General features: G+C 44.0%; 1 protein-coding gene and 2 long non-coding RNA genes across 10 annotated transcripts in view; 1 reads left to right on the plus strand and 2 right to left on the minus strand.

Annotated features, from left to right (window-relative positions):
* Positions 1-27,426, minus strand: part of SESN2 (sestrin 2) — a 60,362-nt gene that overhangs the window by 21,091 nt on the left and 11,845 nt on the right. The window contains exon 1 of one of the 8 annotated variants that reach the window (XM_083627355.1): positions 18,758-19,268. The exons of 2 other annotated variants lie outside the window; for them this stretch is intronic. In XM_083627355.1, coding sequence (XP_083483481.1) covers positions 18,758-18,847 — 90 coding nt within the window. In that variant the 5' untranslated portion in view covers positions 18,848-19,268. Of the gene's footprint in view, positions 1-3,663; positions 4,005-18,270; positions 18,492-18,757; positions 19,269-27,426 lie in introns of those variants that run through there. 5 more of the 8 variants (XM_083627354.1, XM_083627356.1, XM_083627357.1 and 2 more) reach the window with 5 other exon arrangements.
* LOC310769228 lies at positions 10,687-15,965 on the minus strand. The gene is made up of 2 exons (XR_014551550.1): positions 14,214-15,965; positions 10,687-11,009 (listed from the first exon to the last, which is right to left on the minus strand). It is a non-coding gene; the product is annotated as an uncharacterized lncRNA (long non-coding RNA).
* Positions 17,103-26,338, plus strand: LOC310769256. The gene is made up of 3 exons (XR_014551580.1): positions 17,103-18,100; positions 22,329-22,351; positions 25,812-26,338. It is a non-coding gene; the product is annotated as an uncharacterized lncRNA (long non-coding RNA).

Raw genomic sequence — 27,426 nt, forward strand, 5'->3', positions numbered from 1 at the left:
CCAGAGAACTTCAACAAAAATGGAAACGGGAGCAGAAATTGCTGGTGTTCCCTTATTCATCCCATGTCTGGAAGGCTAAACAATCCAACAAATATTATCTGTGGTCAGTGTTGTCATTCTTCAGTCCACAAATGAAATGTGTTTGATAAATTGCCGTCGCCACCCCCCACGATTTGCATTGTGTGCGGATTAATGTAACTGATTATGTAATTAATTCACCATAGCGGAAAAGAAGATGAATAATGCAGCTCTTGTTGGAAGCCAAATTGCAGTGGAACAGAAACAGCACAGAATGCAATGCATCCAAGGTGGAATGCATTGCCTTCTTATATCCCTACTGACCAGAATGTAGGGATGGGTTTCTGCTCTTTTGAGTGCATGATCATCACGGGCAAAACGTGATTTTGTTAGCAAACAGTGAGCAAAACTGTCCTAGATGTTCCCTCCCATCAAGTCACGGCCGTTCTAGCGCTGCTCTCTGCAAGCGTGAGAACACAAATCACCTGTGGGTTGGAGGGTGAGCGGGGCTATTTATTCCACACACCCCCTTTTTTTAGACTTTCATTAAACATTGAAAAAACGAGCGAGCGAGCAACACATACAAACAAGTAGAAAAAAGAAGCCCACAAACCAGTATTTACACTTGCGCAGCTGCCTAAATAAAGGGTTAAAGAAAAGCTTCCTTATTTCACAGTCTCCAAAAATGCTGACTCCCTGGAATGACACTTTTTTTTTTTAAATGGAAAGAGCCAGAAGCCTATATCCAGAGGCACACACAAGACACTGGTGAACTAACCTTTGCCACTCTTCCTTCTCTCCCCCCCCCCCCCCCGCCACCATGCACACACCCTAACCAAGCAAGTCTAACTCAGCTCAAATATAAAGCTCTCCAAAGCTGCTGACTGGACACTTTTTTTTCCAGCCTCTGAGACAGACACACACACAGAAAGACACACACACACAGAGAGAGCTTTGATAAAGTGAGGGTGAGAAAGCTGAGAAAGAGGGGAGGGAGAATAGGAAGGTCAGGCCTCAGCTGGAGGCGCTTCAGATTGCCAAACAGCAACTAAACTGGACTCCTTTTTTGTCGCCAGATACTAGAGCCAGCCAATCACAGCATGGAACAAACACAAGATTTTGTAATCCTTTGAGCTGCCATAAAATGAAGCTTCAAAGCTTCAAAAGTGCAATATAAATCATCACAGGTGGTCATTAGTAATACAGGCTATATTTATATCCCACTCACCTTATTTCTTTCCCTGATCATCTTAACCATCATTTTTTTTCCCCCAAGACAGAATAAACTTTATAATTAATTCACTGACAGAGGAACAATGAACCAAGCCAGCATGGTCAATTCCACATCTCTAGCCAGCATGGTCAATTGCATACAGCGCAAATGTCCCGTTTTGAGCGGTTACACGTTGGATTGACAGAAGCCACCCCGATCCAAATCCTCGATGTCCCATTTTGGCTCCTGTGCTCTGAATGTGCCACACATTCTTGGTCCCATGCTGCGGCGCAAGACAGTTGGCTCACACCAGAGTGCAGAACCAAAAAATGGAACAGCCGGTGTACTTATGGAAGCTGGTGCTGCACTTCCGGGATTTCAGCCAATGGGGACCAAAGGAGTGTGGAAGCAAAAGACACATGTCTTTGGGGGTATGCAATTGTCAAGGAGGAGAGAATAATAATTATTATATTATTTATATCCCACCCATCTGGCTGGGTTTCCATGCAACATCTGAAGGGCTACAGGTTCCTCATCCCTTTTCAAAGGCAATCGCTTGTGATTAAAAGGTGGACCTTCTTCCATTTTTAAAACTGTCTGGCGGGTGGTGACTAGGGAACATGCTATCTCAACAATGCCTGCCCCCGCATATATGGAATGCCCTCACCAGGAAGGAAGACTTGGCTCCCAAAACTGACATATTGTCAGTGCCAGGCAAAGCCATTCCTCTTTTTCTCAGGTATCGGTGGGTTATTGTTTTTCCTTGCAGCAGTTGGGGCATCCCCTCCACACTGTGGGGGGCTGTGTGTGGTGGTTAGACCCATGTTAGCGGGATAATTTGTTTTTTATGATATGATTTCCTCATGTTGTGCTTCATTTTAATGATTTTGTTTTTCATATGTTGCTTATTTTACTATTACTTCTAAGTAACTCTGAAACACTTGTGTAAAGCTACAGCTAATAAAACACAAATAATAAAATGCCCTCCTTTCCATTGTTTTAAGTGTGATTTCAGATCTCTTTTCTCCATCCATCCTAATTCAATACTTTTATTTTGCGAAGGGATATGTGTTATTTTAATATATATCTCAAAAAAGTGAAAACATGGCAAAACAACAGAGAACTTAAATAACATAGGATCACTACAGCTGTCTGCACTTAATAGCAAAAAATCTAGCAAGCAGGAGGGTATGTTGGAGAGTGCAAAGAGGCAAGTTGGATTAGGTAATAAACCATGGAAATTTTTTGTTTTGTTACAGGTTAGCATATGGTTGGTCTGAGAATGGCTGTTCATCCACTGGTTCCTGTCAGTTCCAGAAACAGGCATATTGGTCTGGCACCTGTCTATGTGCACCATCATTCTGTCAATGGAAAAATTAAATCTTGCCAAGTTGTGTTAAATTAATCTGTGTCTCTTAAACAGCATGTTCTTCCAGTATGGCAAAGTTTCATTGCTTTGGCACACAGGTGACTATTATTAGCCATTGTTTTCTAGCATGGATATTATTAGCCAGAGCCGGCATGGGGTGCCTATGGCTTTGGGATGCAGTTGAACCAAAACTCCCATCAGTCTCAGCCAGCATGATCAATGGCCAGGAATTATGGGAGTTGTGGTTCAACATCTGGAGGGCTACAAGTTTCCCATCACTGAAGAGAAAAACACGGCAATTACCCAACCAAGATTGGCAGGTCAGTCTGTGGCATGATTTGCTAGCAAACCTTGGCCATTGCAAAAACAGGGAAACAGGTCTTAGCCATGCAAAACAAAAAGAAACGAATGCATTAAAGCACTGAACTGGATTGTGAAGTTTATAATGTAAGCACTTACTTCAAAGCTTGGGTTGGATAAATTTAACTTTCTCTCAACAATAGGACAGATGCCTTGAAACATAAATCAATCAGCGAGGAGCTGTTTGTACTGAATCCCTTTGCATGGAAAAAAACAAACCTGTGAAAGCAAGCCCAACCATGCCTCATCCACCCCCATCCCCGCAGCAAGCCAACAGACGGTATTTTTCGCATTTGAAAAGCTCGAAAATTGCTACCAGGTACCTACTTCAAGGGACTAATCCACATGCTCTCAGTCACTTGAAGACCAGTGGTGCCAAGTTTGGCAGATACATAAAACCAGAAGTTATAAGAGTATCCCATGTAAGGATTAATAGGAGAGTCTCAGATCTGAAAAGACTGAAGAGCTGAACTTTTGCTGCCTCTCCATTCTTCCAGATGGGAATTTCCTGTTGATAACTTATATATAATCTATTTACTCTCAAGTGCTCCCAGTAAGTCAATGGACCAGCTCAAAGCAAGTGAATTGTCAACCCAAACAAAAAAAGGTCTCTCCCCTTTCAACATGGATCTCTGATGTCAAGCAGCCAAGCAACATTGATTTACTCTCATTTCCTTACAACCAAAAAGTCAGACTGACCTACCTTGATTTTGGTCTCTCTCTCTCTCTCTCTTTTTATTAAAAAAGAGGGGTAGCTTCTTTTTGCCTGCCTTCACAACAGAACTTAAGCCCGATCACTTCCCATCCTCAGCGGCTTCTGTGCTTCCTGTTCTAACACATTGCATCCCTAAATAGTCTTGTGTCTGCCCACAGATGCATCACGTCACAGACCAATTCCCTATGATGCAACTTGTTTCCACCAAGAGGGTGGGGAGCTGAAACAGAGGACTACTTTGGGGAACAGGCAAGTCAGCCAAAACGGATTGTTCTCCCTAAAGGGGAATACTCAGATTATGGATTCTTGCCTCTGCCACCCACCTCCTCTTGATCTGATTAATCTCATCCTCCAGCCTCCCACTGGCACAGCAGTTGAACCAAATGTCCCCACCTTCTCTGTTAAGACACAAAACCCATGCACAAATCCTACACAGTCTGTTCACTCAAGCCTGGCAACATTGACTTTATAAAACTCTAGAACATGGGCATAGCCAGGGGGGCTGGGGGCAGCTGCCCTCCCCCCAAATCAATAAAAATATATAATTAACTGAGGTTCTGTGCCCCCAACAAAAGGCCTGTCCCTCCAACAAAAATCCTGGCTACGCCCATGATCTAGAATGAATGCAGGTGAAAGGAGAAGAATCAACCTCAAAGAGGGCCTCCCAGTTCAGAAAATGATTACAGCAATGATCTACCTAGCAGGGTGGTAATAATAAGAAAAGAATCTGTAAGTCACTTTATACAATTTTAACAAGTCACTTCTTAGTGCCTCCACTTCCTTGTCTGTTCTGCCAACCATCTCTCCCTCAATGCAAAGACTGTTTTTATCTCTTGTCTTTAAAGGAGTAGTTTAAGGCTTCCCCTTACCTTCTTGATTAAATGATTTTTGGTTAACCATTTAAAAACTCCACAACCACTTTTTTTTACCCATCCCCATGCCTCCACTTCCTAATTTCCTTGTTTCATAGAATGATGGGGGCGAGAGTATGTTCAGTTGACATTTTACCGAGAAGCTGCCTCATCTTGACTTCCCCAAAATGATAAGCAAACCAAAATGCAGCTAGCCACACTTCTCCAAATTTCGCAATGCAGTTCTCCAACAATAAAAATGTGCATATTATTGGAAAATCTGCCTGAAAATGTAAATGTAAACAGCTCAGGACCGCAATACCTCAAGAACCACTTGTCTCCACATGAACCTACCTCGACCCTGAGATGATTCTCTGAGGTCCTTCTCAGTGTGCCTCCTCAATGAGAAGTCTGGAAGGTGGCAACATGAGAACAGGCCTTTTCTGCAGTGGCCCCCTTTTGTGAATACTCTCCCCCCAGGGCACTTTCACTATATACCTTTAGGCGTCAGGTGAAAATGATCCTTGACAATCAAGCCTTTGACCGATTAACATCCAATCACCTTTTAAATATGTCGTGGGAGATTACTGGTTTGCTTTTTATTCTTATTTTTATTATGTATTTTGTGTCCTTTTATGTTGTATTTTTAGGTTGCAAACCACCCTGAGATCTACGGGTGATTAATTTGATTAATAAATAAATAATAAATATGAAACAACATTGCTTGCATAGATGTGTTCATTGGGAGAAACATAGCAGGCCACAGGTTGTCTATCTGGGGTCTACACCAGTTGGTACCAACTCTCTTAAGTTTTCAGACAACAGTCTTTTATCAAGCCTGCCTGGAAATCGAACCAGGGAACTTTTGCACGCAGAACATGTGTTCTGCTACAGTGCTCCGATTCCTCCACTGTAGCTACAGGGAACGGAAAAGCCTGCTCTTTGCCCTTTGCTAGATGTTTTGACTCCCCACTCAACCCCACAGAAAACACACAGAACAGTATATTCAAGATGAAGCTGAATGTTGGAAGGTTCAGGACAGCTGAAACAAAGAACTTCTTCAGGCACTGCATAGACAAATTGTGGAACTCAGTCCCACAAGAGGTAATAATAGCGACCAACTTGGATGGTTTTAAAAGGGGATTAGACAAATTCATAGGAGTACAAGTTCATGGCTACTGGCTATGATGGCTATTGCTCTGTCTCCATGATCAGAGGCAGTAATGCATCTGAATACCAGCTGCTGGGAACACAGGAGGGGAAAGGGCTCTTGTATTCAGGTGCTGCTTGCAGTTTCTCACAGGCACCTTGTTGGACACTGTGAGAACAGGATGCTGGCCTTGGATCCAGCAGGACCCTTCCTATTCTCCAAGATTCTTATTTGATAATTTGGCAGCAAGTTTAATGATCCAGTTCATATACTTTTTCCTGTGTTAACTTCGTGTTTGTATAGGGATTGTAATTTTAATACAAACTGTTGTGAACTTTTATGTGGTATTCTAATAAATGTATAAGGCAAAGAAGGGGGGGGACCCAGGTACCGGATATTACAGGTCCCTTATAGATGGAAGCACCTCAGAGTCTGAAACAAATATTTCAGGTGAAGCTGGAGAAAAGGCAATGCTGACTCTCCCGTCTAAAATTTAAAGCAAATCAAAGATTGTAACTGATCCCCATCACCAAAGTACACATGAGATACTACTATAAAGGCAGAAAAAACTTCCATGCTTTTCCACAAATGCCCTGACCACCAACTGGTCCAAGGCTGTTCAATCTCAGGCACACCAAAACCCAGCTGAGATACCCGGCACATGCCAACATAGAAAGTGCATGATAAAGCATCTTGGAATGGTGGTTAGGTTTATTAAAACATGTTCTCCATAATAACTAAGGCTTATTAAAACTAATTAACCATAGCAACATCCTCCTCTGGCTACAATATCTCGACTGAAGTAGAGGGTGATTGTCTCAATTTGTCTGATCCCACAGGCAACGGTGCCATCAGGCGACCAGACACCTAAACTTGGCGGATTTCAGCCTGGGAAGTGGCTCCATTATCGCTCTGAAAGAGACGGTATCGGATACCCAAGTCACCCAACGAGAGCCAGCGTGCTGACTAGGTAGGGTGACTCCGCAGGAGATGAGACGCAACGCTTAGTCAGGAATTGGCAAGAGCATACTTGATAAGCAAGTCAGGAAAGGTTAAGCAAATTACAAGCCGTGCAACAAAACAAGGTTATTATAGCGTCATAAACTCAGGAGGCCAAAGAGGCTGCTCAGTCTGCTGGAGCCTATAGAACCAAAGCCAATCAGCTGAGACGCCTCTTTAGGTTGACCCAACATCCCCAGTTTTATTTTATTCTTTTGCCACCTTTCTATTAACCACCCGTCTCGCCTGACAATCCACAAGGTGGCTTTATCTTATAATCCGATACCAAGCACTAAATAAATTAAACCTTAGCCACATAAACAACAGCAAAATTATCCACCAGACCAGCAGCAACTAATATAGATCCATGTCTGGTCTCTTACTGGTCTCAAGGTAAGCTGGAATAGCAGTCTTAGGCACCATTTTGGTCTAAGGGCAGTTTGTAAAATGTGCTAAGAGTTGTTAGAGACCTTTATTCCCGCCACAGAACTTTAATTCCCAGGGCTCCCTTGGAAGGACTGCTGACAAGAGAGCCCTAGACCTGCTTCAGTGAGGGGGTAGATTCAGTGGGGCCTATGGAGAAGGGCTGGCTCAGAGGGCCTGGGTTCATCAACCCTAGCCAGCAGGGATCAAGAGTCAGGGATGATGAGAGCTGTAGTTCAGTCAGATCCGGAGAGCTATCCTTGCCATGGGTCAGTCTAGCTCAACATCGTCTACACCAGCTGTGGCTGATGGGAAGTTGTAGCCAACACATTCTGAAGGGCACCAAGTTGGCAAAGGCTTGTCTATGGGGACTGGCAGTGGATCTTCAGGTTTCCAGACGAGAGTCTTTCCCAGCCTTATTTGGGGATGCTGGAATCTGAACCCAGGAACTTTTGCATGAGACCATCCCAAACGAAGGACCATGTAAGTTGCACTTTGAAAGCCAGTGTGGTGTAGTGGTTAAGAGCGGTAGTCTCGTAATCTGGGGAACCAGGTTCGCGTCTCCGCTCCTCCACATGCAGCTGCTGGGTGACCTTGGGCTAATCAGGCTTCTCTGAAGTCTCTCAGCCCCACTCACCTCACAGAGTGTTTGTTGTGGGGGAGGAAGGGAAAGGAGAATGTGAGCCGCTTTGAGACTCCTTAGGGTAGTGATAAAGCGGGATATCAAATCCAAACTCTTCTTCTTCTGATGATGAGTATTTTTTCCAAAAGAGCTTTCTACCTCTTTAAATATATGTAGCCCAGTTATTTTATTGACTGAAATGTAAGAATTGAAATCTGTGCAGTTGAATACATTATTTCAGCTCCTGCACTATTGTTCCGCTTCCGAAGTTCAAGGCCGGCTGCTTTCTCTTATGCAGCCAAAATGGCACCACTCACTCACTAAAGGAAGCTTTCAGAAGGCTCAGGAGACTTGCCAAGGTTTACAGAAGCACAAAAAAATACCCTAAGTAACTAAGGGAGCATCCTTCCCCAAAAAGCTCAATAGGGGCTGAGGATGTTCAATGGCTAAAGAATGCTGACTGCCTTCTGGAGAAAGGGAAAAAAGAAAACCAGAAATTGAAGGTCTTGAAAGAAGGCAATGCTGGTTGGCTGGCACCATGAACAGAAGCACTTCACACTGCAATGTTTTGTTCCAGGTTCCATTTGTTCTATGCCTATTCATCATGAAGTGGGGCATTCTTGCTCAGAGCTGCACCCTCTGCTGGCATATAAGGGACTTGACTGCTGTCGCCTATGCCTTTATGTGGTGCTGCCCATGAAGATAGCACAAAAATTGCAACAGGTGCTGGTCAGTAATTTCACCAGTACTTACAATGGGCCCAGAAGCACTCTGGTCACGGGTTCAAGTTAGCCTTGGCCTATGAATCCCTCCTTGTTGACAGATAAGGGAATTACACAGGGTGACAAAGCTAGGTGCTTCCAGTTTTGCATTTGGCTAGAAAAACAGGATATATAACCTGGCAAGCGAGTAATCTGTGGGCCATTACAGACATAACATTCTTGGCTTGGTAAACAATGGCTTGGTAAGCAGAGAACCAGTGTTGGGCCTTCACATTCCTCCCTGGTGTGCCAGCTTCCACACTGTGACCCTCCAGTCTCTCTTTAAACCACAGATCCCCACTATCATGTCCAAGGTGGGAAATGCTCAATGTTGATTTCAGTAACCAGAATCTTAAACCCATAAGGTTTAAAATCCTGATGGGAGCTAAAGTCCAACATTGGGGGGCGGTGGATAGCTTCCCTACCCATGGCTTCTAAACTATTATTCTTATGTGCACATACTCATATGACCCCTGACATTTTTGCCCAATCTGTTGTTTCCAAACTGAAAAACTGTTCCAGCAAAAAGCTACTTTGTGATGTCACAGACATCAGGTCGATCAGCCCTCTGTTCTGCCTGAAACTAGCACAACTTCCCACCCCCAGAGCTCAATCCTCAGACGACTGTACACATGACAACAGCGTCGTGAGTTTACTTTCCAGAAGAGAGGCTCTATTCCAAAATCCACATTTGGGCAATACCCTTATTAAGCTAATCAACGTGTTACAGAATGGCATGTACACATCAGAGCTCTCCAGAATGCCCCATCAGACCAGATGGAGGTTTCTTGGGAGTTGTCAAACAGGAATTAAGAGAAACCAGGCAGTTTGTATACAGTGGTACCTCAGGTTACAGATGCTTCAGGTTACAGATGCTTCAGGTTACAGACTCCGCTAACCCAGAAATAGTACCTCGGGTTAAGAACTTTTCTTCAGGATGAAAACAGAAATTGCGCAGCAGCAGCAGCTAAAGTGGTACCTCAGGTTAAGAACAGCTTCAGGTTAAGAACGGACCTCCAGAAAGAATTAATTTCTTAACCTGAGGTACCACTGTACTGACATATGACAGGCCAATGCCAGATCCCAAGGAGAAAGCAGCAAGACTGGAGGTAAAGCAAAGGTTGCCAGACAGTGGGTAACTCCAAGCGACCAACTTGCTCTGACAAAGGTTGGGAGCAGAGTGAGGCCTTGTAAGCCTCTGTGTCTCCAGACTTCCTCCTCCACAGCTTCCCTCCTGAGGCATTTCTGCACTGCCAGACTATTAATGTGCAGTGGGGGGCATCTTGTGTTTGAGTGTCCAGGCTCTGGCCCTATAGACCTATGGCACGCATGCCAGAGAGGGCACTCAGAGCTCTCTCTGTGGGCACACGTGCCATCGCCCCAGCAGGGCCATAGCTTCCATGCTGGGGGTGAGGGAGGAGGAGGAGAGGAGGGTTTGCGCATGCCGTCCCAAGCCTGTGGCACCAGGGCCTAGCAAGCATCGAGGGGCTGAGCAGGCATTGACTTTTAATGCACCAGGGCCTCCTGCCAGTCTGTTTTTCCTACTCAGGAGTACGACACCTTGAGTTCAGCAGGGCTTAACTCCCAGGTCATTTAGCATATAAAGATGGCAACCTAAGAAGGGGTTGCTGCATTTACATGTTCGCTGGGCTTTCCTGCAACAGCCAACAGAGAAATTCATTCCGTGGAGGCTGCGATCAAATGGCAGCTGAAGAAACAGCAAATAATAATAATAATAATAATAATAATAATAATAATTTATACCCATGCCATCTGGCTGGGTTTATTTATATTTATTTGTATGTGCGCACACAGACAATCATTATTATCTCATATTAAAAATTGGGAGAGGGTGGTTCTTAGTATAGCCCTTCAGTGTATACTAGTGGCCAAAATCGTGGAACCTTCTGGAAAAAACGTATTTCCGAGGTTTGATGGCTCATAACACCACTTTGTTTTGGAGTAATACCAGTGCTTTTTTTCCTGTGGGGACGCATACTCCTAAACATTTTGTAAATTTAACGGGAGAAGAAATTCACTGGATTTATTTTCCCCGATTTGAACTGTATTTATTTTCCCCTGGTGGCGATTTTTTTGAATCAAAATGAGAGTACCCCTAAACATTTTTTAAGAAAAAAAAGCACTGAGTTATACCATAAAATTCTTATCAATGGAAAAGATAATTTAATGAAGAATGTAATGCAATAACTTTTATGAAGGATTATTTATTACAACAGCAGTCATAAAGAAGAAACGTGAAACATACAGAAAAAATGAGATATACAGGTTAAATTGCCATGTTGGCACTTTGCGATAAATAAGTGGGTTTTGGGTTGCAGTTTGGGCCCTCGGTCTCTAAAAGGTTCACCATCACTGCTATAGGCCCTGGTGGTCTGGGAAGTTCCTCTGGCTGCTCCTGTCCAACACCCTCAGGCACAATCGTCTCCCTATTTTCTGCAGTCAGTTCTGAGCCCTGAATTTGACCATCTGGTGCCCCTGCAGCCTCCAACTCCATATCAGTGTTAGATCTAAGGGCCAAGACATATACATTTAAGCTGCATCGTAATCATAACTGGTATGCTAGGTTAAAAAGGAATTCAAAAGAAGCCAAACTGGGTAGCTTTTCTTACAGACTGGAAGGAATGCTCCCTCAGAAAATAGGCATTTTTGTTGGCTTCATAAAGGTATTGGGCCAAAAGAGCTACTTTGACCTTGATAGTTTTTATGTAGGTTCTGGATTTGTACGTCGAAGACATAGAACATCCCCTTCACCTGTTAGGATACGGAGACTAGGGACCAATTGTGGCTTTTTGCAGCATACAAAGGGATGATACTAATACAGGAATGAAGCAAAATAGGAAATCTCGAAGGTGCATTTGAAGCAGTTTGTTGAAGCCTGTCTGTTTTGAATTAGGGGACTGTTCTTTGGGGGACCACTGAATCAGTTTCTGCAAGTGCTGGGTTTGATGCAATCTTGCAGACTACGTGATAATTCTCTCTTTACATTGATAGAGTGCAAAACTGCCTTATCCCTCCTTTGCAGAAACCAGCTCAGAGGTCTCCCAACCTGAAATGCGCTGGGCCTTAAAGAACTTTTTCAAGTGCCTATTTTAAGTCCTCTCTTCTCTTTCTCTGCAGCACATTAGTATACAAGCAGTGAAAATGTGTTTACCTTGCAATGTATAAGTAGGGGTGAGCAAATACGTCAATTTAGGTTTCTCTCAGTTACTCATTTTCCATGATTAAACTCTGTTCTCCACATTTCCAAATCAGTATGTGATTATTATTTTTAAAGAGGGTCACCATGAAAATTCATCAGCATCTTAGTGTGTACTTCTAATATACACATTTGCATAGCAATTTCTGCAAATACAATGCATTTTTGTATACTCTTTGCACTAACATACACACACCCACATAAAATTTATTGTAGCATACACATTTTTAGATACATTAATTGGCTACTGAACACTGCACTGCAAAATTCAGAGACGTGCAAATGTCAAAAGATGGCTGTCTTCTATTGTTGTTTCAGAAAGTGTGAATCAGGTATGCTCACCTCTAAAGTTGAACCATCAGATTTCTCCTCCATCCCTACGTATAATTCAAAGGCTGCATTCAGACAGGTTTTTATTTCGTTCTCCCAACGTTCTTCTGGAAACCAAGCCTTATGAGGAACGGCTGAGGGAGTTGGATATGTTTAACCTGGCTAAGAGGAGACTGAGAGGAGATATGATAGCCATCTTCAAATATCTGAAGGGCTGTCACATGGATAATGGAGCAAGCTTGTTTCCTCCTGCTCTGGAGGGTGGGACCCATACCAATGGATTCAAGTTACAAGAAAGTAGATTCCGACTAAATATCAAGAAGAACTTTCTGACAGTAAGAGCTGTTAAGATAGTGGAACAGAGTCCCCTGGGAGGTGGTGGATTCTCCTTCAATGGAGGTTTTTAAGCAGTGGTTGGCTGGCCATCTGTCATGGATGCTCTAGTTGAGATTCCTGCATTGCAGGGGATGGGACTAGACTACCCCTAGCGTCCCTTCCAACTTCTATGATAATTTATCAGATAATTCCCATGTGTTATATGAGATTTCACACAAGCCACTTGTGGAATCCAGTGGAAACAATGCACTCATTTCAGTGCTATTTGCTTCCAGAAAAGAAATCTGTTTGTAGCCCCACTAACCCAGAAAACGATATCGCTCTTTCCCATTATTTAAAATTTAGCGCAGCACAGAAGTACTGCATTTTTCTGTCTATAAAACGGCCCCAAGTATAAGACGCTCCCTATTTTGGGGGACTCAGATTTAAGAAAATGGGGGATGTATCCATATATAAGACGCCCCCTAATTTTTGACATTTTTTTTTAGGGGGAAAGCCTCGTCTTATACATGGAAAAATATGGTATATTGTTCAAAAAGCCACAGTTCCATAATGCAACAGGTAATAGATTGTAAAAGGTACATTTAGAATCTGGGATAGAAGTGGTAATATTGTAAGGAAAAGTAATGCAATAATCCCCACATCTGAATGCGGAAATCAGGTCTGTAAATACTTCCCCAATTACCTCATGTATTCCATTTTCACATTTCCCCAACTGTTCAGTTCTACATTGTATCTGAGCTTTCACACGATGCAAAAGCCACTTCCAGAACTATGGAGGAATGTAGTGGAACACAGCACTCATTATTTGCAGACAGATTTTCCCCCGGAAGCAAACAACACGGAAGTCAGCACGAAATTTGCACTATATTTCACTAAAGTTCCAGAAGTGGCTTTTACGTCACGTCAAAGCTCAAATATAAAGTTGAACTGAACAGTTAGAGAAACGTTGTGAAAATTGAATTAACTGCCGTGAAGCCTCAGAATAACTTTTAGGCAACCAAACCAATCAGCTTTTGCAAGTGGAAAAGATTCCGCCTCTGCCCGCCCCCTCCTCTTTTTAAGGTCAATGATATTTCATAAATGACTAACACAGGTATTTGCAGGCCAAAAACAGGCTAATAAACATTTATGAGCGATTAACTTTTGTGAACTCGTTTGCAAGGCTGCAATAAATCTGTAACAGGCAACACGATCCTTAGAAACAGCAGCTCTTGGATTGCAAAATCACCGGCTGAGATTGAACAGCCTCAAGCAGATAATCTTTCCGACTACCAATGCAGTTCTATGCATGGGTTCCTGGGTGTAACCACCACCAAACATAGTGGAACTTGGCTACGAGGAAACAGTATGAACCCAAGTGCATAGTTGAACTATGGATGTAGCAATGACCGCCAACTTGAATGGTTTTAAAAGAGGATTAGGCAAATTCATAGAGGGCAAGTCTATTAATGTCCATGTTTGGGTGAAATGCTAAGCCAAACCATTGTTTAGCATGAACATGCTAATTTCCAAGGAGAAGATGGCAGTTGTTTTGCTGCTCCCTGGTGTTTTTCTAGTATATTTATTTGTTTTATTTCAAAAATTTATAAACTGCTTTATTGTTAAATAACCCTCAAAGCTATGTACAAAAAGGAATAAAACAATGAATGGTTAGTGTAGCAGCTAAACCGATGTGTTGTCTAAACCTAGGCCCAAAATTTGTTTTCCGCTTACAGGCCATGGCGAATGAGAGACCTTAACCACAAGTCGGTAGCATTTTAAGATCCGCCCCCAAAAGCCTTGCAGGAGGAATACTGCCACTACAGTCAGAGTACAATTTTTAAATTAAGAGTGTGAAGTACCTCACCCAATTCTGTTCATGCAAAGAGTTCGAAACTAGAGGTGTGGAAGCTGAGGCGCTTAAGACTACAGTTCCCATCACCCTGACCTCCACCCTCTCCGACTGGGGCTGATGGGAACTGTGAGTCCACCACATCTGGACTGCAATTCCTGATTCAAGAAGCTGAAGAACAGTTTGCCTTTATGTCGGGGAAGGTATCTGGAGGGTTGGGATTTCTCCCTTTCTCTCTTTTCCAAGAGAGAACTGTTTTCTCCTCAAGTAAGTTTTTTTGCCAACTGTCTTCCTTAGTTACAATGAGTTACATCTGTCTGTTTTGGTTTCTCTCAGTTTCTAAAGTTTTCCAATCGTAAGTTCAGCTCTCCACATTGGCACATCAGTTTAAAAATAATGCTAAAAAGTGGGATATTGTTCAGTAAGTGCCCACCATTGCTAATTCTCAAACCTGAAAAATAAAAGTCCACTTAAACAGACAGGAAAATGATGCAGCCATAACAAACGGAATCAAAAAGACTCCTGTAATTAACAAAAGGTATCTCATCTGTACTCCTCCAGATCCACTGCCCTCCATTGTGTGAAGGTCTCCGGCTTCCTCAAGACTCCACCCTTGCTACCATGCTGCCCCTTCTGCATAAAGATAAGGTAAAGGGACCCCTGACTGTTAGGTCCAGTTGTGGACGACTCTGGAGTTGTGTGCTCATCTCGCTTTACTGGCCGAGGGAGCCAACGTTTGTCCGCAGGCAGTTTTTCTGGGTCATGTGGCCAGCATGACTATCTTGCTTCTGGCGAAACCAGAGCAGCACACGGAAACGCCATTTACCTTCCTGCCGGAGCGGTACCTATTTATCTACTTGCACTTTTAAGTGCTTTCAAACTGCTAGGTTGGCAGGAGCTGGGACCGAACAACGGGAGCTCACCCCATAGTGGGGATTCGAACTGCCAACCTTCCGATCAGCAAGCCCTTGGCTCAGTGGTTTAGACCACAGCGCCACCCGCCACCTTCTGCATAGAATAGAACAATTCTGCACTGCCACTATTCTTTCAAACACCTCCCTAAAGTCCTAGTTCCCATGCCCTACTATAACTCAGTCTGTCACTAGTACACCTAAGCTGGGACAGTAGCAAGCTGCCTTATGCCGAGTCAGAATATTGAGTCCATCTTGCTCAGTACTGCCTACACCAACTGGCAGCAACCCTCCAGAGTTTCAGGCAGGAATCTCTCCCAGCACTTCTTGGAGCTGTTGGGGATTGAACCTGGAATCTTCTGCATGCAAAGCAGATATTCTGTCACTAAGCTACAGACCTTTCCCACGTGCAACAGAAACAACCACATATCGTTTCCCTGTTTATCCCTGCCTCGGCTTCCTCTAATGTTCAATCTATGTCAGATTTTTGATTACGAACTCCTTGGGGCAGTGACCTGGCCTCTTTTCACGATGTAAAAGTGGCATGCACCCTGATGGTACTATATTAAACTACCATCAACAATCCCTTTCCTTGTGCAGTTCAATACATGCCCAGGCATACAGGGAAATTAAAGAGGACCATCACTAAAGCGGTGCATAAATAATTGCAGATGCTCCCAATTCACAGTGTAGTTCCACATTTAAAACCTTAGCAAGTCTGGGTCCACTATACCTTCCATAGCATCTACTCTATTTATATGATTTACTAGGGGCTGTCAACCTCACTCATTCTGCTTGCCAACCCCTTTGTCGCCTCCCCTTTCCCCTGTAACTGGCCAACCCCTCCTCCCTTCATCCATCCCCTTTCCTATCCCTTCACAGCTCACTCAAATCTCTCCTCCCCTCATTGCTCCCCAAGCCCCAACTCACAGCAGCTGCCCCACCCCCTTGTAAAGGAGAGGGGAGGCACTTCAGAAAACCTCCATTAAGCAACTTGCCTGGGCCACCTGCCACTCACATTGCTTTCTAATTCACCTGTTTTCCATTCTGAAATCATGCTGGAATTGGTGTGGCCACCTATTGGTGGCCATGTGAAATGCAGCATGACAACAGCCTTACATTTTCATGTATCTAGGAAGATATTCCACAACTCATCCAAAGTGATCTTGGGGCATGACACAACTTAACATACATACAGAAAATAAGATCACAATTAAAAATCACGAATCCATCTATTAAATATTACATGCATTACATAGACAGCACAGGCACACAACCAATTCAAAAGGCTCGGTGGGAAGCCTATTTCTGTATTTACTTCACTATAGACAAAATTAGAATAGGCATCTCTCCAAGCTGGGATGAAAACAGGGCCTTCCCAGTGGTGACACCAGTGTCATGAAATTCCTTTCTCAGAGGCATTTGTGTCAAGTCAGTTTAATTCTTACTTATTAAATCATAGTGAACCTTTTGGTAAACATTTCAACAGGCATTTCAGAGCCTGGTCTGAGTGTTTGTTTTTTTAACTAAGTGACTGATCAAGTGATGGAAAAAATGAATTAAGAGACTGTTTTCAGTTTCTTTGTTTACTTTGTATAATTTTAGCTGTTTTGACTAGTGTAGAAAAGAAGTGTTTGCTTTGTTGTAAGCCTCAAAAGTTCTATGCCATACAGAGCCTAGGGAGGGGTGCTGCGGGCCAGAAGGGGTGGGCAGGGACCACCTCTGGTCCATGGGCCAGTAGTTCTCCATGCCTGCTCTACGGAAAGACACTGGTAAGACAGAAATAAAATCAACAAACAAATTAAAACCAAGGGATTTTTAAAGCTATTCACACTTCCTGCTCCGAATCTAACAGTGGCTGTTGTCCACCCTCGAAAAAGGACTGAGGAGAAGCAACTGAGGAGCTGCTGCTCTTCCAGCCAACGAGTGCCCATGCAAGGAGTGCATGAAAGCGAAGACCCTTGGCTTGTGTCTTGAGCTGCATGATCCAGGGAGGGGCTTCAGCCCAAGCCTCTGTTGCTCTTCACTGCAGGGAAGAGAGATTTAAAGAGCCCTTTGCTCCATCCCAGTGGGCCAACAGGCAAAGCCAATATTGGCTCTGTCTTCAGCACTTGCAAAACTCAAAATATGGCCTGTCAATTTGGGCTTTATGGTGTCCAAAGAAACTTCACAATCCTGATGGGAAGGGTGGGGGTGCGAGGGGAGGGAGAAATGCAGCAAAGCCAAACAAGAGGTATTCACCACTCCATTAAAATTATACACCGGATTAACCCTTTGTAAACCATCACCACTGCCCTGTGGTATCAATACACACTGACAAATATTTTGAGATCCAAACTGACCCATAACTATACACTAAAGCAGCGGGGCCAGGAAATCCATAATTTAAAAACCTTAGAGCAATTTAAAAACCTTAAAGCAATTTTAAAACTCTCTGGCAGCTAAAACAATTTGAAGAAAGGATGCAGTGTGATTTTCCACCCCATTGCAGTGCTGAGCTGGGTATAATTGGAGGGTGTCCAGGGGACCCAAATTTTTTTTTGGGGGGGTGGCGGCTAAAGTGCAATAAGTCACATTTTCTGGAGTGGGTCAATCTATGGGTTGCAAAAGGGGCAAGGATACAACCTTTCTTCTTGAAAAAGTTATCAGTGTTTGCTTAGCTAATCCTGGAGATAGAAGTTATCTATGCAGAAATCCTGCAGTTAAGCTGGCCCCCTTCCGCCCTCGGCAATGTGGGGCACACAGTGTGGGGCATGCCCGTACATGTGTGCTTGACCACTAGAAGAAACAAGTCAAAACGGGAACTTATTGCCTCCCTCTAATGAACATCATGCAAGAGGGAGCCCTTGACCCACACAAGCCGATAACCCAGAGCAAGGCTGCGGCAATCCTAACCCCTGTTTACACATGGAACTTAAATAAAAACAGCGTCATTTATTTGCTCCAAAAGTCCCACAGTTAGGAGAAGAGTGGGCGCTCTAGTGCACACCGGTAAGTTACCTGGGAGTCAGGCCCGGTGAATTCAATAGGACTTATTTCTGAGGGTAGCCAGGACTGCGGGGTAAGGTCTATTTAACCATTTAGGGGGCCGAATGATTGGGGGGCGAGGAGGCCATCCTAACGGACCAACACACCAAAGTAAAAGGTTCGCAACCGCTTACCATTTTGCAGTTTTCAGAAGGAGGGAAAGCACATCCCCGCTTGCGCCGACGGCTCACTCTCCCAGCCCGTTTGATCATTAATCTCACTTAAGTGGCCTCCGGTACAGTACAGCAACCACGCTCTCACCCCAGATTTGAGAGAGTGTGTTTTTCAAGACCCCAAGCCTCCGTGTGCTTGTTTGTGTCTCTACGGCTGATGCAACTAGGTTCTAATGTATCCTGTTCGGAGGATCATCATAACAACCACCTTTTACGCAACTCTGCAGCAGCAACTGGAGCGCCCCCTCCTCCTCGCTCCCCCCTCCCAATCCCCCTAAAATGGCAAAGAACCGGTGCGCGGGGAGGGGAAATAAACAAACACCGACGCCGCATAAAGTTAGCCAGGGTTACAGTTGAAAGGCAAATGGTAACCCTCCCCCCAAAATACCCCAAGAGGGAGAGGGAGAGAGAGAGAGAGAGAGGCACGCGTCTCCCTCGTTTGCCTTACCTCTTTACTCCTCAAAGTTCCGAGGCTCTTGCAGGGTAAATAGCCCTGGACTCCGGGGGCGTCGCAACTCTCGGAGTCTGCGACCATCATGGTGCCGTGTAGCGCTGGGGAGCCGCGCGGGGCACGCACACCAGAATAAAGCGCGATCGCTGTCCGCTAGCCTTTCCTCCAAAGTTGGGAAGTTTTTGAAAAAGCAATTTTTGAGAGAGGGGGGAGGGAGGTGGTGCAAATTCTTAAGAAAGAGAGAGGGAGGAATAAAGTGCAAAGAGGCAAGAGCGGGCAGGCGGACCCCCCCCTCCTCCCGGGCGCGTCAAGTGTCACAGGGAGGCTGAGCGCCCCTCCTTCTCCGCGAGGCTTCTGCGACAGAACGTCCGAAACTGGCGGAGTTCTAGAACGTCCCGGTGCACCGGGGTTCCAGAACGCTCAAGAGGCTCGCGAAGCGCCCGACTGAAAACTCTCCTCCAAGTAATCGCTCTCAAGAGCACTGGGGGAGGGAGGGAAGCCCCGCCCCCGAACAGCTGCTTTACTGAAGGGGAAGGAAAAGAGGCGTCGACGCGCGCCCCGAAAAGCCAATCGTTGGGATGCAGGCGGGGCTTTCCCTAGACTGGGGCTTCAAACTGCCGACCTCTTTTGCACCAATCGGAAGGAGAACAACAGCCCGCTTTGGGATCATGGGAGGCGTAGTTCCCGCCGAGGTTGTTTTTCTCCTAACATACATGCCCCGGGAAGGGGGTGGAAAATTTGGCGGCGGTTGTGCTGCTGCTGCTGCGCGGGGCGGGGCTGGGCCGGCCGATTGGAAAGCAGCCTTGGAAGTGCAGCAATCCGCCGGGGTCTGTTAGGGCCGGTCTGTCGCGATATGCGGGCGCCTGAAGACTTTGTCGCGCTTTCGCGCGGCTCTCTGGACACATTCTGGTGGGGTTGATGGCCGCATATGCCCCTAATGCGCAATAAGGGCGCTTCTCAACCGCATATTTTAGGGCTCTTCACAACATAAAAATACAATATGGAAGCACAAAACACATGCTAAAACCCTACGGACCAATACGGACCAATACCTCCCTCCCCAAAAAGTCCGATCGATTGGGGAAAGTGGGTTTGTTGCGCAAGTTTACTAAATCAGCTGTAATTGCGCATCCTGAATCTGTTGGAATGTGACTGACAACCAGCTGACGATAGCATCAGTTTGGAAGTGATACAAGAGGGCAACGTTTATAACGCCCCCCCCACCCCCAACCTTCAAAGAAAGCAGGGCTGCTTGCAGACTGTCTCTTGCTGGTGGGATTCAAGCATCTGCTGGCAATTTTAGGTTGCGCAGCTAAAGCTCACTTCCAGATAACCAGTTTACTGAGCAAACACCCTAATCTGTTTACGCCAAGTTTGTGAGGAGGTTAGACAATGGGTGCTTCCAGACTGACACTATTTTCGGTTGGGATTCAATCATGTAAAATTGGGGTTTGTTTACTTATTAATTAGATTTCTAACCCATCTTTTCCTCCAAGGAGCTCAAGGTAGCGTACATAGTTCTCCTCCCCATTTTTTATTTCACCTCACAACATACCTGTGAGGTAATGAGACTTCTGTAATGGAAAAATGCACTGGAAGCTATGGGATAATGCTTGCTTGAAGCATCTTTGTATCACCTCCCTGCTCAATAAACGCTCGTGGTCGGATACCTTATGGAACACAGCTGTTACAGAGAAACTAAGGAAGTATCTGAGAGCGCTAACGAACACAAAGACCACAAGTTGATTTAGAACTGTGTGGCACATGTTTATTCAGAAAGGACCTGCCACCAGTTACCCATGTTTCAGTCTGAGGCAATCTGTAAAGACAGAGAATAGAAGGCACGCAACTGACACAAATAGACCTTACAAATAGACCAACTGAGGCAATTGCCTCAGGTGCCAGGATCCCACTGGGACCCAGAGACAGCAGGTCCTGCTGTGTCACACTGCACATCTCCATCTGCTGCCATTGCTGCTATGGTGGTGGGTTCTGGCAAGCTTTCGTGGAGTTCTGTGCGAGATATTACTGCTGCCACCAATTCTTGCTTCTCTGGCGATGCGGGGGGGTGGGGCAGGAGGCCTGCAGTGGTGCTGGAGTTCCATGGGCACACTTGTCTCCTCCTGCCGCTGCCAGAGAAGCAAGCAGCTGCAGTGTTGGGTTCTGGGTTCCGGATGTGGCGAAATATGATGGGCCGCCCCTGCTAACTGATATAATCTTGTCCAAAGCTGCTTAATCTTTGCCTATCATTTACTGACTGCTGATTGACTTTGATGCAATCTTACACACGGAATGTTTTTCAGGCAGGGAAGGTACATGGGGATTGTATGTCATATGTATTTTTTGAAACTGAAAAATAAATTTCAGGAGAAAAGCTTAAAAAACAACAACCACAACCCTCAATAAACAGCTCTTCTAGAAGTGAGGGAATCATATATATTGAGTAATCATCAGGATTTTTCTGCAAATGTTTGCAGGTTGCTGTCAAGTGGTGGTTATCCTGCACTTTCCACTGTAGTTTTCCACCACTTTTCGTACTGCACAACATCAAGTGAATGTGAACAGATTTGTTGCGCAAGAGTGCCATTTGCATTGCTTCCAGGCAACCTGTTTATCAAGAATTTATCCTGAATTTGAATCCCACTTGCAAAATAGCAACAGTCTGGAAGTAGCCTTAGGGTTTGGGTATGTTCACATTAGGGGCTTGAAGCGTAGCAAAGTCATCCTGCCCCTCCCCACTGCACATCAAGCCACATTTACAAGTATTTCTTCATTTTTCAGGAAGGGGAGCTGGGAATGTCTACACCTGACATACATTTTTTGTTTTCCCTGCAGCCCCCCGGAACTCCTGTTCATTAAGCTGCCGCCAGAACTTGCACACAGATCTGCCCCTGCACAAAGGCTGTTAGAGTATGTTCACTTTACCGCTTTCTTCCTCATCCATTCTTCTAACCAGACTGAAACTGGTGCTGGTTTTAGGGAAAGCACACCAAACAGCAGTAATAAACTACAGAACTGCTAGGGACTGTGGCTAATGTGTGAACGCAGCTTCAGAAACTAGCAGTAGGACCGCACTAGGTGCAGAGTAAGCCAAAATGTGAACATATCCTCAGTGCCAGTTCCCTATTTGTGGAATGCCTTCTCGTGAGGTGTGCCTCTTGTTATTAGCTGAAAAACACTCCTGTTTACCCAGGCATTTGATGCCTGAAAGATGCAGCTCCTGGCAACCTTGAAATTACTTGCTGTGAGAGCGTGTGATTATCTTATGTTTTAATTGTATATGTACTTTTTAACTGCATTGTTTTATCACTGGCTGCAGTGTTTTATCACCCTGGGCTCCTTTGGGAGGAAGAGCGGGATGTAAGTTTAATAAATAAATGACTCAGCCGAGGCAGCAATCCTATGCACACCTTACCTAGGAACAAGCCCCACATGGGACTGACTTTTGAAAGAACATGCACAAGTTTTGAGCTGTAACTATTCTAGTTCGGAAGAATTCTCAGTTTAAGGCTGTGGATTCACTGCTTTAAACGTCTAGAGAGTTGATTGTCTTCCTTTATTTTCACAGGTATGACTAAGAGACGTTTTTTGGTGAGTAACCGGCAAGATAGGTGTCTGTTCTTTCCTTCAGTTTCTGAGATGAGTTAAGGGAAAAAAAAGGACGAGTACACAGTGATCAAGTGTGGAGAGGGCCCTCTTTTCTCTGGAATGTGCAAAACAACTGCAGTGAGAGAACAACAAAGTGATAAAGAGAGGGGAGTATGAAGGGGGGGGAGGCAGAGGAGATTAGCACACTGTTCAAATAACATTTGTTCCTTGAACGCCCAGAGCAGTTGATCCAGAGCCATAAATTTGCCCTCGAGGTAAGCAGCACTGAAGAAGCACTTCTGAAGTTACAGGAAAGAAGTAATCTGCTTATAAACATCACGGTTCTCGTTCTTCAACAACACTCATAATATCATCAAGGGGATGGAGTCACTCCCCGAGGAAGAAAGGCTGCAGCATTTGGGACTTTTTAGTTTAGAGAAAAGACGAAGAAGTGACATGATAGAAGTTTATAAAATAATGCATGGCACAGAGAGAGTGGAGAGAGAGAAGTTTTTCTCTCTGTGTCATGACACCAGGACTCGTGCGCATCCGATGACGCTGAACGTCAGAAGATTGAGGACTGATAGGAAAAAATACTTTTATGTAGCACTTAGTTAAACTATGGAACTCACTCCCACAGGAGGCAGTCATGGCTGCCAACTTGGAGGTCTTTAAAAGAGGGCTAGCTATCAATGGCCACTAGCCACTGTGATAGGAATTTTATGGTCTTAGATATAAGGCAACGTTCATAACCACACGTACATAGATCAGCACAGGAAAGCCAACCTGGAACCATTTTGATTCCTAAACTGAGCAAATGTTTCTCTGCATGGTCAAAATGGAAAAGCCTCCCCATTGTCTCTTCCTTCACAAATCCTGTCTTAATCTGTGTTTGAATAAGGGTGTGAGCCTTATCATTACAAAAGACTGCCCAGGCTCCCCAATAAATCCAGTCAAGTAACCTGCCAGACAGGAAATAAACAAAGAGACAGGAGATAAACAACAACAGGAGAAAAACAATATTAAAATTTCTGTGATGTAGGTGGGATGTATCTGAGGGGTGGTCTTAGGTTACACCCCTTCTGTGATGTATGCATAATGTTTCTGGGGGTGGTCTTGATCTAGAGGATGGGAATTTCAAAAGTCTTTATAAGCCCTTGCACAGCATTTTTTGGGGGTCCTCTTCCTCTCCTGCGTGTGAGGGGAGTACCCTGTTGCAACAGATCAATAAAGATCAAGCTTACTAGCTGCTTTGCTTCTCAATATTCTCTGGTTGGCCTCTGTTATTTTCTCCTACCAATAGGGAACCTATGTAAGGACTCTATATGGGCTCTTGGATACCCCATAAGGGAAAAGGGCATATTTTTATTTACAACACCACAGCTATGCTCTGTTTGCCGTTTGGAGGCAAAATGCTTCTGAAACCACAGGAGAGGAGAGCACTCTTGTGCTCAGATCCTGCTTATGGGTGTCCCACAGGCATCTGATCAGCCACTGTAAGAATGCGGTGCTGGACTAGAGGGGCCATTGGCCTGATCCAGCAGGCTCATCTTCTATTCTTAGAATCCTTAGTTTCCCATACTCATCTCTTCCCAGAGAGCTAGTGTGGGGTAGTGGTTAGAGTGCTGGACTAGGACCTGGGAGACCAGGGTTCAAATCCCCACTGGGCCATGATTCTTACTGGGGGACCTTGGGCCAGCCACTGTCTCTCAGACTAACCTAATTCACAGGGTTGCTGCGAGGATACGATGTGGAAGGGAGAGAACCATGCGCACCGCCTTAAGCCCCTTGGAGAAAAGGTGGGGCTTAAGTGTAAAAAATATTCAATAGATAACAGATTCAAGTCTGTTGCTCCATTCCTGGGAAACTCAATCCATTCCAGACAATAGAAGCCATTCTTTGTTGATGATCAGTCTGCTTAATTCTAACAACAAAGACATCTGTGGTGTGATATAGCTTTTGAAATGTAGCTTTGGGAATGTAGCTTTTGAAAGCATATTGTACTTATCCGAGCACTTGAAACTTTGGAGAAGGAATATTGTATCAAATGGAAGAAGTTTATTTGCTGCAAAAATAACCCCTGACCCTCGTTTAATCTCTCAAAGCCAAAATTAGTTTGTTCTTAGATTTCAAAGTCTGCAGCCTCCCGTTAAAGTATCCTTTACATAGTAATTTAACAGGAACTGGCAGTTCTAAGATTTCCAAGGCCCTAGTCAAGAATTTGCAACAAGTACTTACACTTTATTTCTGATATATTAGGAGGCAGTGCTACTGTACCTTTACAGTAGTACCTCCAGTTACGAACTTAATTTGGTCCGGAGGTCCGCTCTTAACCCCAAACCATTCTTAAAATGAGCACGCTTTTGCTAATTGGGCCTCCTACTGCCGCCACACTGCCGGTGCACAACTTCCACTTGCATCCCGGGGCGAAGTTCGCAAGCAGGAGCATCTACTTCTGGGTTAGCGGAGCTCGTTACCTGAAGCATTCATAAGGAGGATGGTACGTAACCCGAGGTTCCACTGTACTAGTAAAGATAACTCTGGCAGATGCTGTTTGCCCTGTTCTTAGTATTACGGGAGGAAGAAAAGCCACAGCCACAGCCATTATTATTAAAGGTACAGGTTTCCCAACTATGACATCTCATCCTATCAATTCATAGTGAAATCCAACACATGTTTATTCTGAAGTTAGTCCTGCTAAGTTCAGTGGGGCTTCCTTCCTATCGAGTGAGTTCAGGACTGCTGCCTTAGTAAGTCATGAAAACTGATCCTTTCCTGATCTGCCCTAAAACCTCCACTGGACACACATAGACATCAGTAAAAGGTTGTTTTTAAGATACCTGAGTTCTTTTTTTTTAAGGGATTAAACAAAATGAGATCATATATTTTTTTTTCAGCAAATGACTCAACAAGCTGGAAACCACAAAAGAGGAAAGAGATGTTGGGCTATATATATTGGTTGTTGACAATGTGTTATGAGCTGTCAGTGGCCCAGTTTGCACATAACGCTAAGCCAAACCATGGCAAATGATCAAACCGTGTGGGTTCCTGGAGAGAAGATTGCAGCCACTTTGCTCCTTCTCATGTCCTGCTGCTGCACTGCTGGGTTTGGCTTTGCCTTATGTCCAGACCTGAATAGGTGGTTTATCTTGCTCAGGACAAATCATGAGCTGCAGCCAAGGTTCCATGTTCTATGGCTTACTGCTTATGGTTTGTTTGGAGGAAATAAGCCCAGGATTGAACGTAGCACACAGAAGAGTGGAGGCGGCAGGACCAGAAAATGAAAAAGTTACCATGATCTTCTCTCCAGGAACCTGCCTGTTTGCTTGTGGCTTGGCTTTGTGTTCTGTGCCAAATGGGTCAAATATGATGTGGTTCCAAAGAAGGCAAATATAGAAGGTATTATATCCAGTGTTATTTATACTCAGAGCTGACTTGTTATAATGGCTTACTTCAATCATAGATCTCCCCTGCAACATCTAGGAAGACCTTGATGCCTTTTCACTGGCTTTGCTTCTGGACGGTTGCTGCTTCCAGGTGGGATTCAATTACATACTGGCAAATTCAGTGGTGCTATTTGATTTGATATTACTGGCAATTATAATTGATAGGGAGGTCTTGTCAAAAACACCCGCTTTCCCCAAAGATCAGATTTTTTGTGACTGTAACACACACTGGCTTTATTTCCTGCTGGCACAGTTTTGACACTGAATTATATGTTTTGTTTTGGCGGTTTATCACTGCATTTTACACTGCTTAACAAATTTTGTAAACCACTTAATTAAAAAAAAAATCCAAGTGGCATGTATAAAACAATAATGATGAATCCAATACAGATTTTTTTAAAAAAATAAGCAGAATTTCAAAACAAGTATTCACAACAAATTATGTGTCTGGGTGGATCTGCTGAAATAAAAAAAGTTTTTAGCAGGGGCCTAAAACTGCATCATGAAGGTACCTGCCTCTTGTTTATAGGCAGGGGGTTCCAAAGCACAGCTACTGCAACACCATCTCACATACTGTTTTTATTCTTGTTATAAGTCACCCATAAAACTTTGTAATTGGGAAACATATGCATTCTGTTAAAAAATAAAGAAAATAAAAATCTTATCCACTTTTATTCCTGCATTTTTTTAAAAAAATTAATTTATAGTTATACAAAATTTAAATAGAAATAAACAATAATAAATAAAACACTGTACAGATAACTCACATGTACAGATAACTTACACATGTTTAAATTGTGTGCATTCTTTTTAGGCACTTGGCATTTTTTAAAAAAATAAAAAGGGGCAGAAATAGGGTGAACATCTTGAAAAAAATACTTTGACAATCCCACCTGCCATTGAAGCCAATGTGTTTTGACTATACGCACTTTTGACTACACAGTATTTCAGGAACATAAACCAGCATAAATTGAGAGTCGCCTGTATTGACAAACAAGCAACAGAATGGTAAATAATCCAGCAACATAATTAGTAGCGATTTGACAATGGATATTATCAGACAATACACACTTATAATAAATATATAATTACATATAAAAATAGTTAGAGTAGGTGTAGTATAGTTATAGAGGGCAATATTTGAAGTAAGTTTTATTGACAGTGGACCCATTGAAATTAATAGATATAACTTATTCAGGCTCACTCATTTCAGTGGATCTACTCTGAGTAGTACTAGCATTGGCTACTACCCTATAGTTTTGGTGTATAATTTGAAATTAATTTTCATAGGATCGAAAAAGGAATGTAACCGATGTTACATTTTTATACGGTTCGCAACTCAGGCGGAGAAGGGTGAAGGGTGTAGGGAAATCAAACAAATACAGAAGGAAGCAACAGTGACTAAAGTGGGAGTTACTTCCCTATAAGCATGCGGAAGATTGGGCCGCACATCTCTCCAAGGGTCTCACAGTGCTGCTTTGCCACTTACTAATGGATGAAAAACAAACAAACATTTGAACCTAGTTGGAAGAAACGTGGACTGTCTCCCGCCCCAGTCATTTTCAGCTCTACTTCATTCCAACCAGAAGCTATTTTAAAACCAGGCCCCAGACAGCAATCTCTGCTGTCTGA

The sequence above is a fragment of the Podarcis filfolensis genome, assembly GCF_964270895.1.
Source record: "Podarcis filfolensis genome assembly, chromosome: 8".
Taxonomy (NCBI): Eukaryota; Metazoa; Chordata; class Lepidosauria; order Squamata; family Lacertidae; genus Podarcis; species Podarcis filfolensis.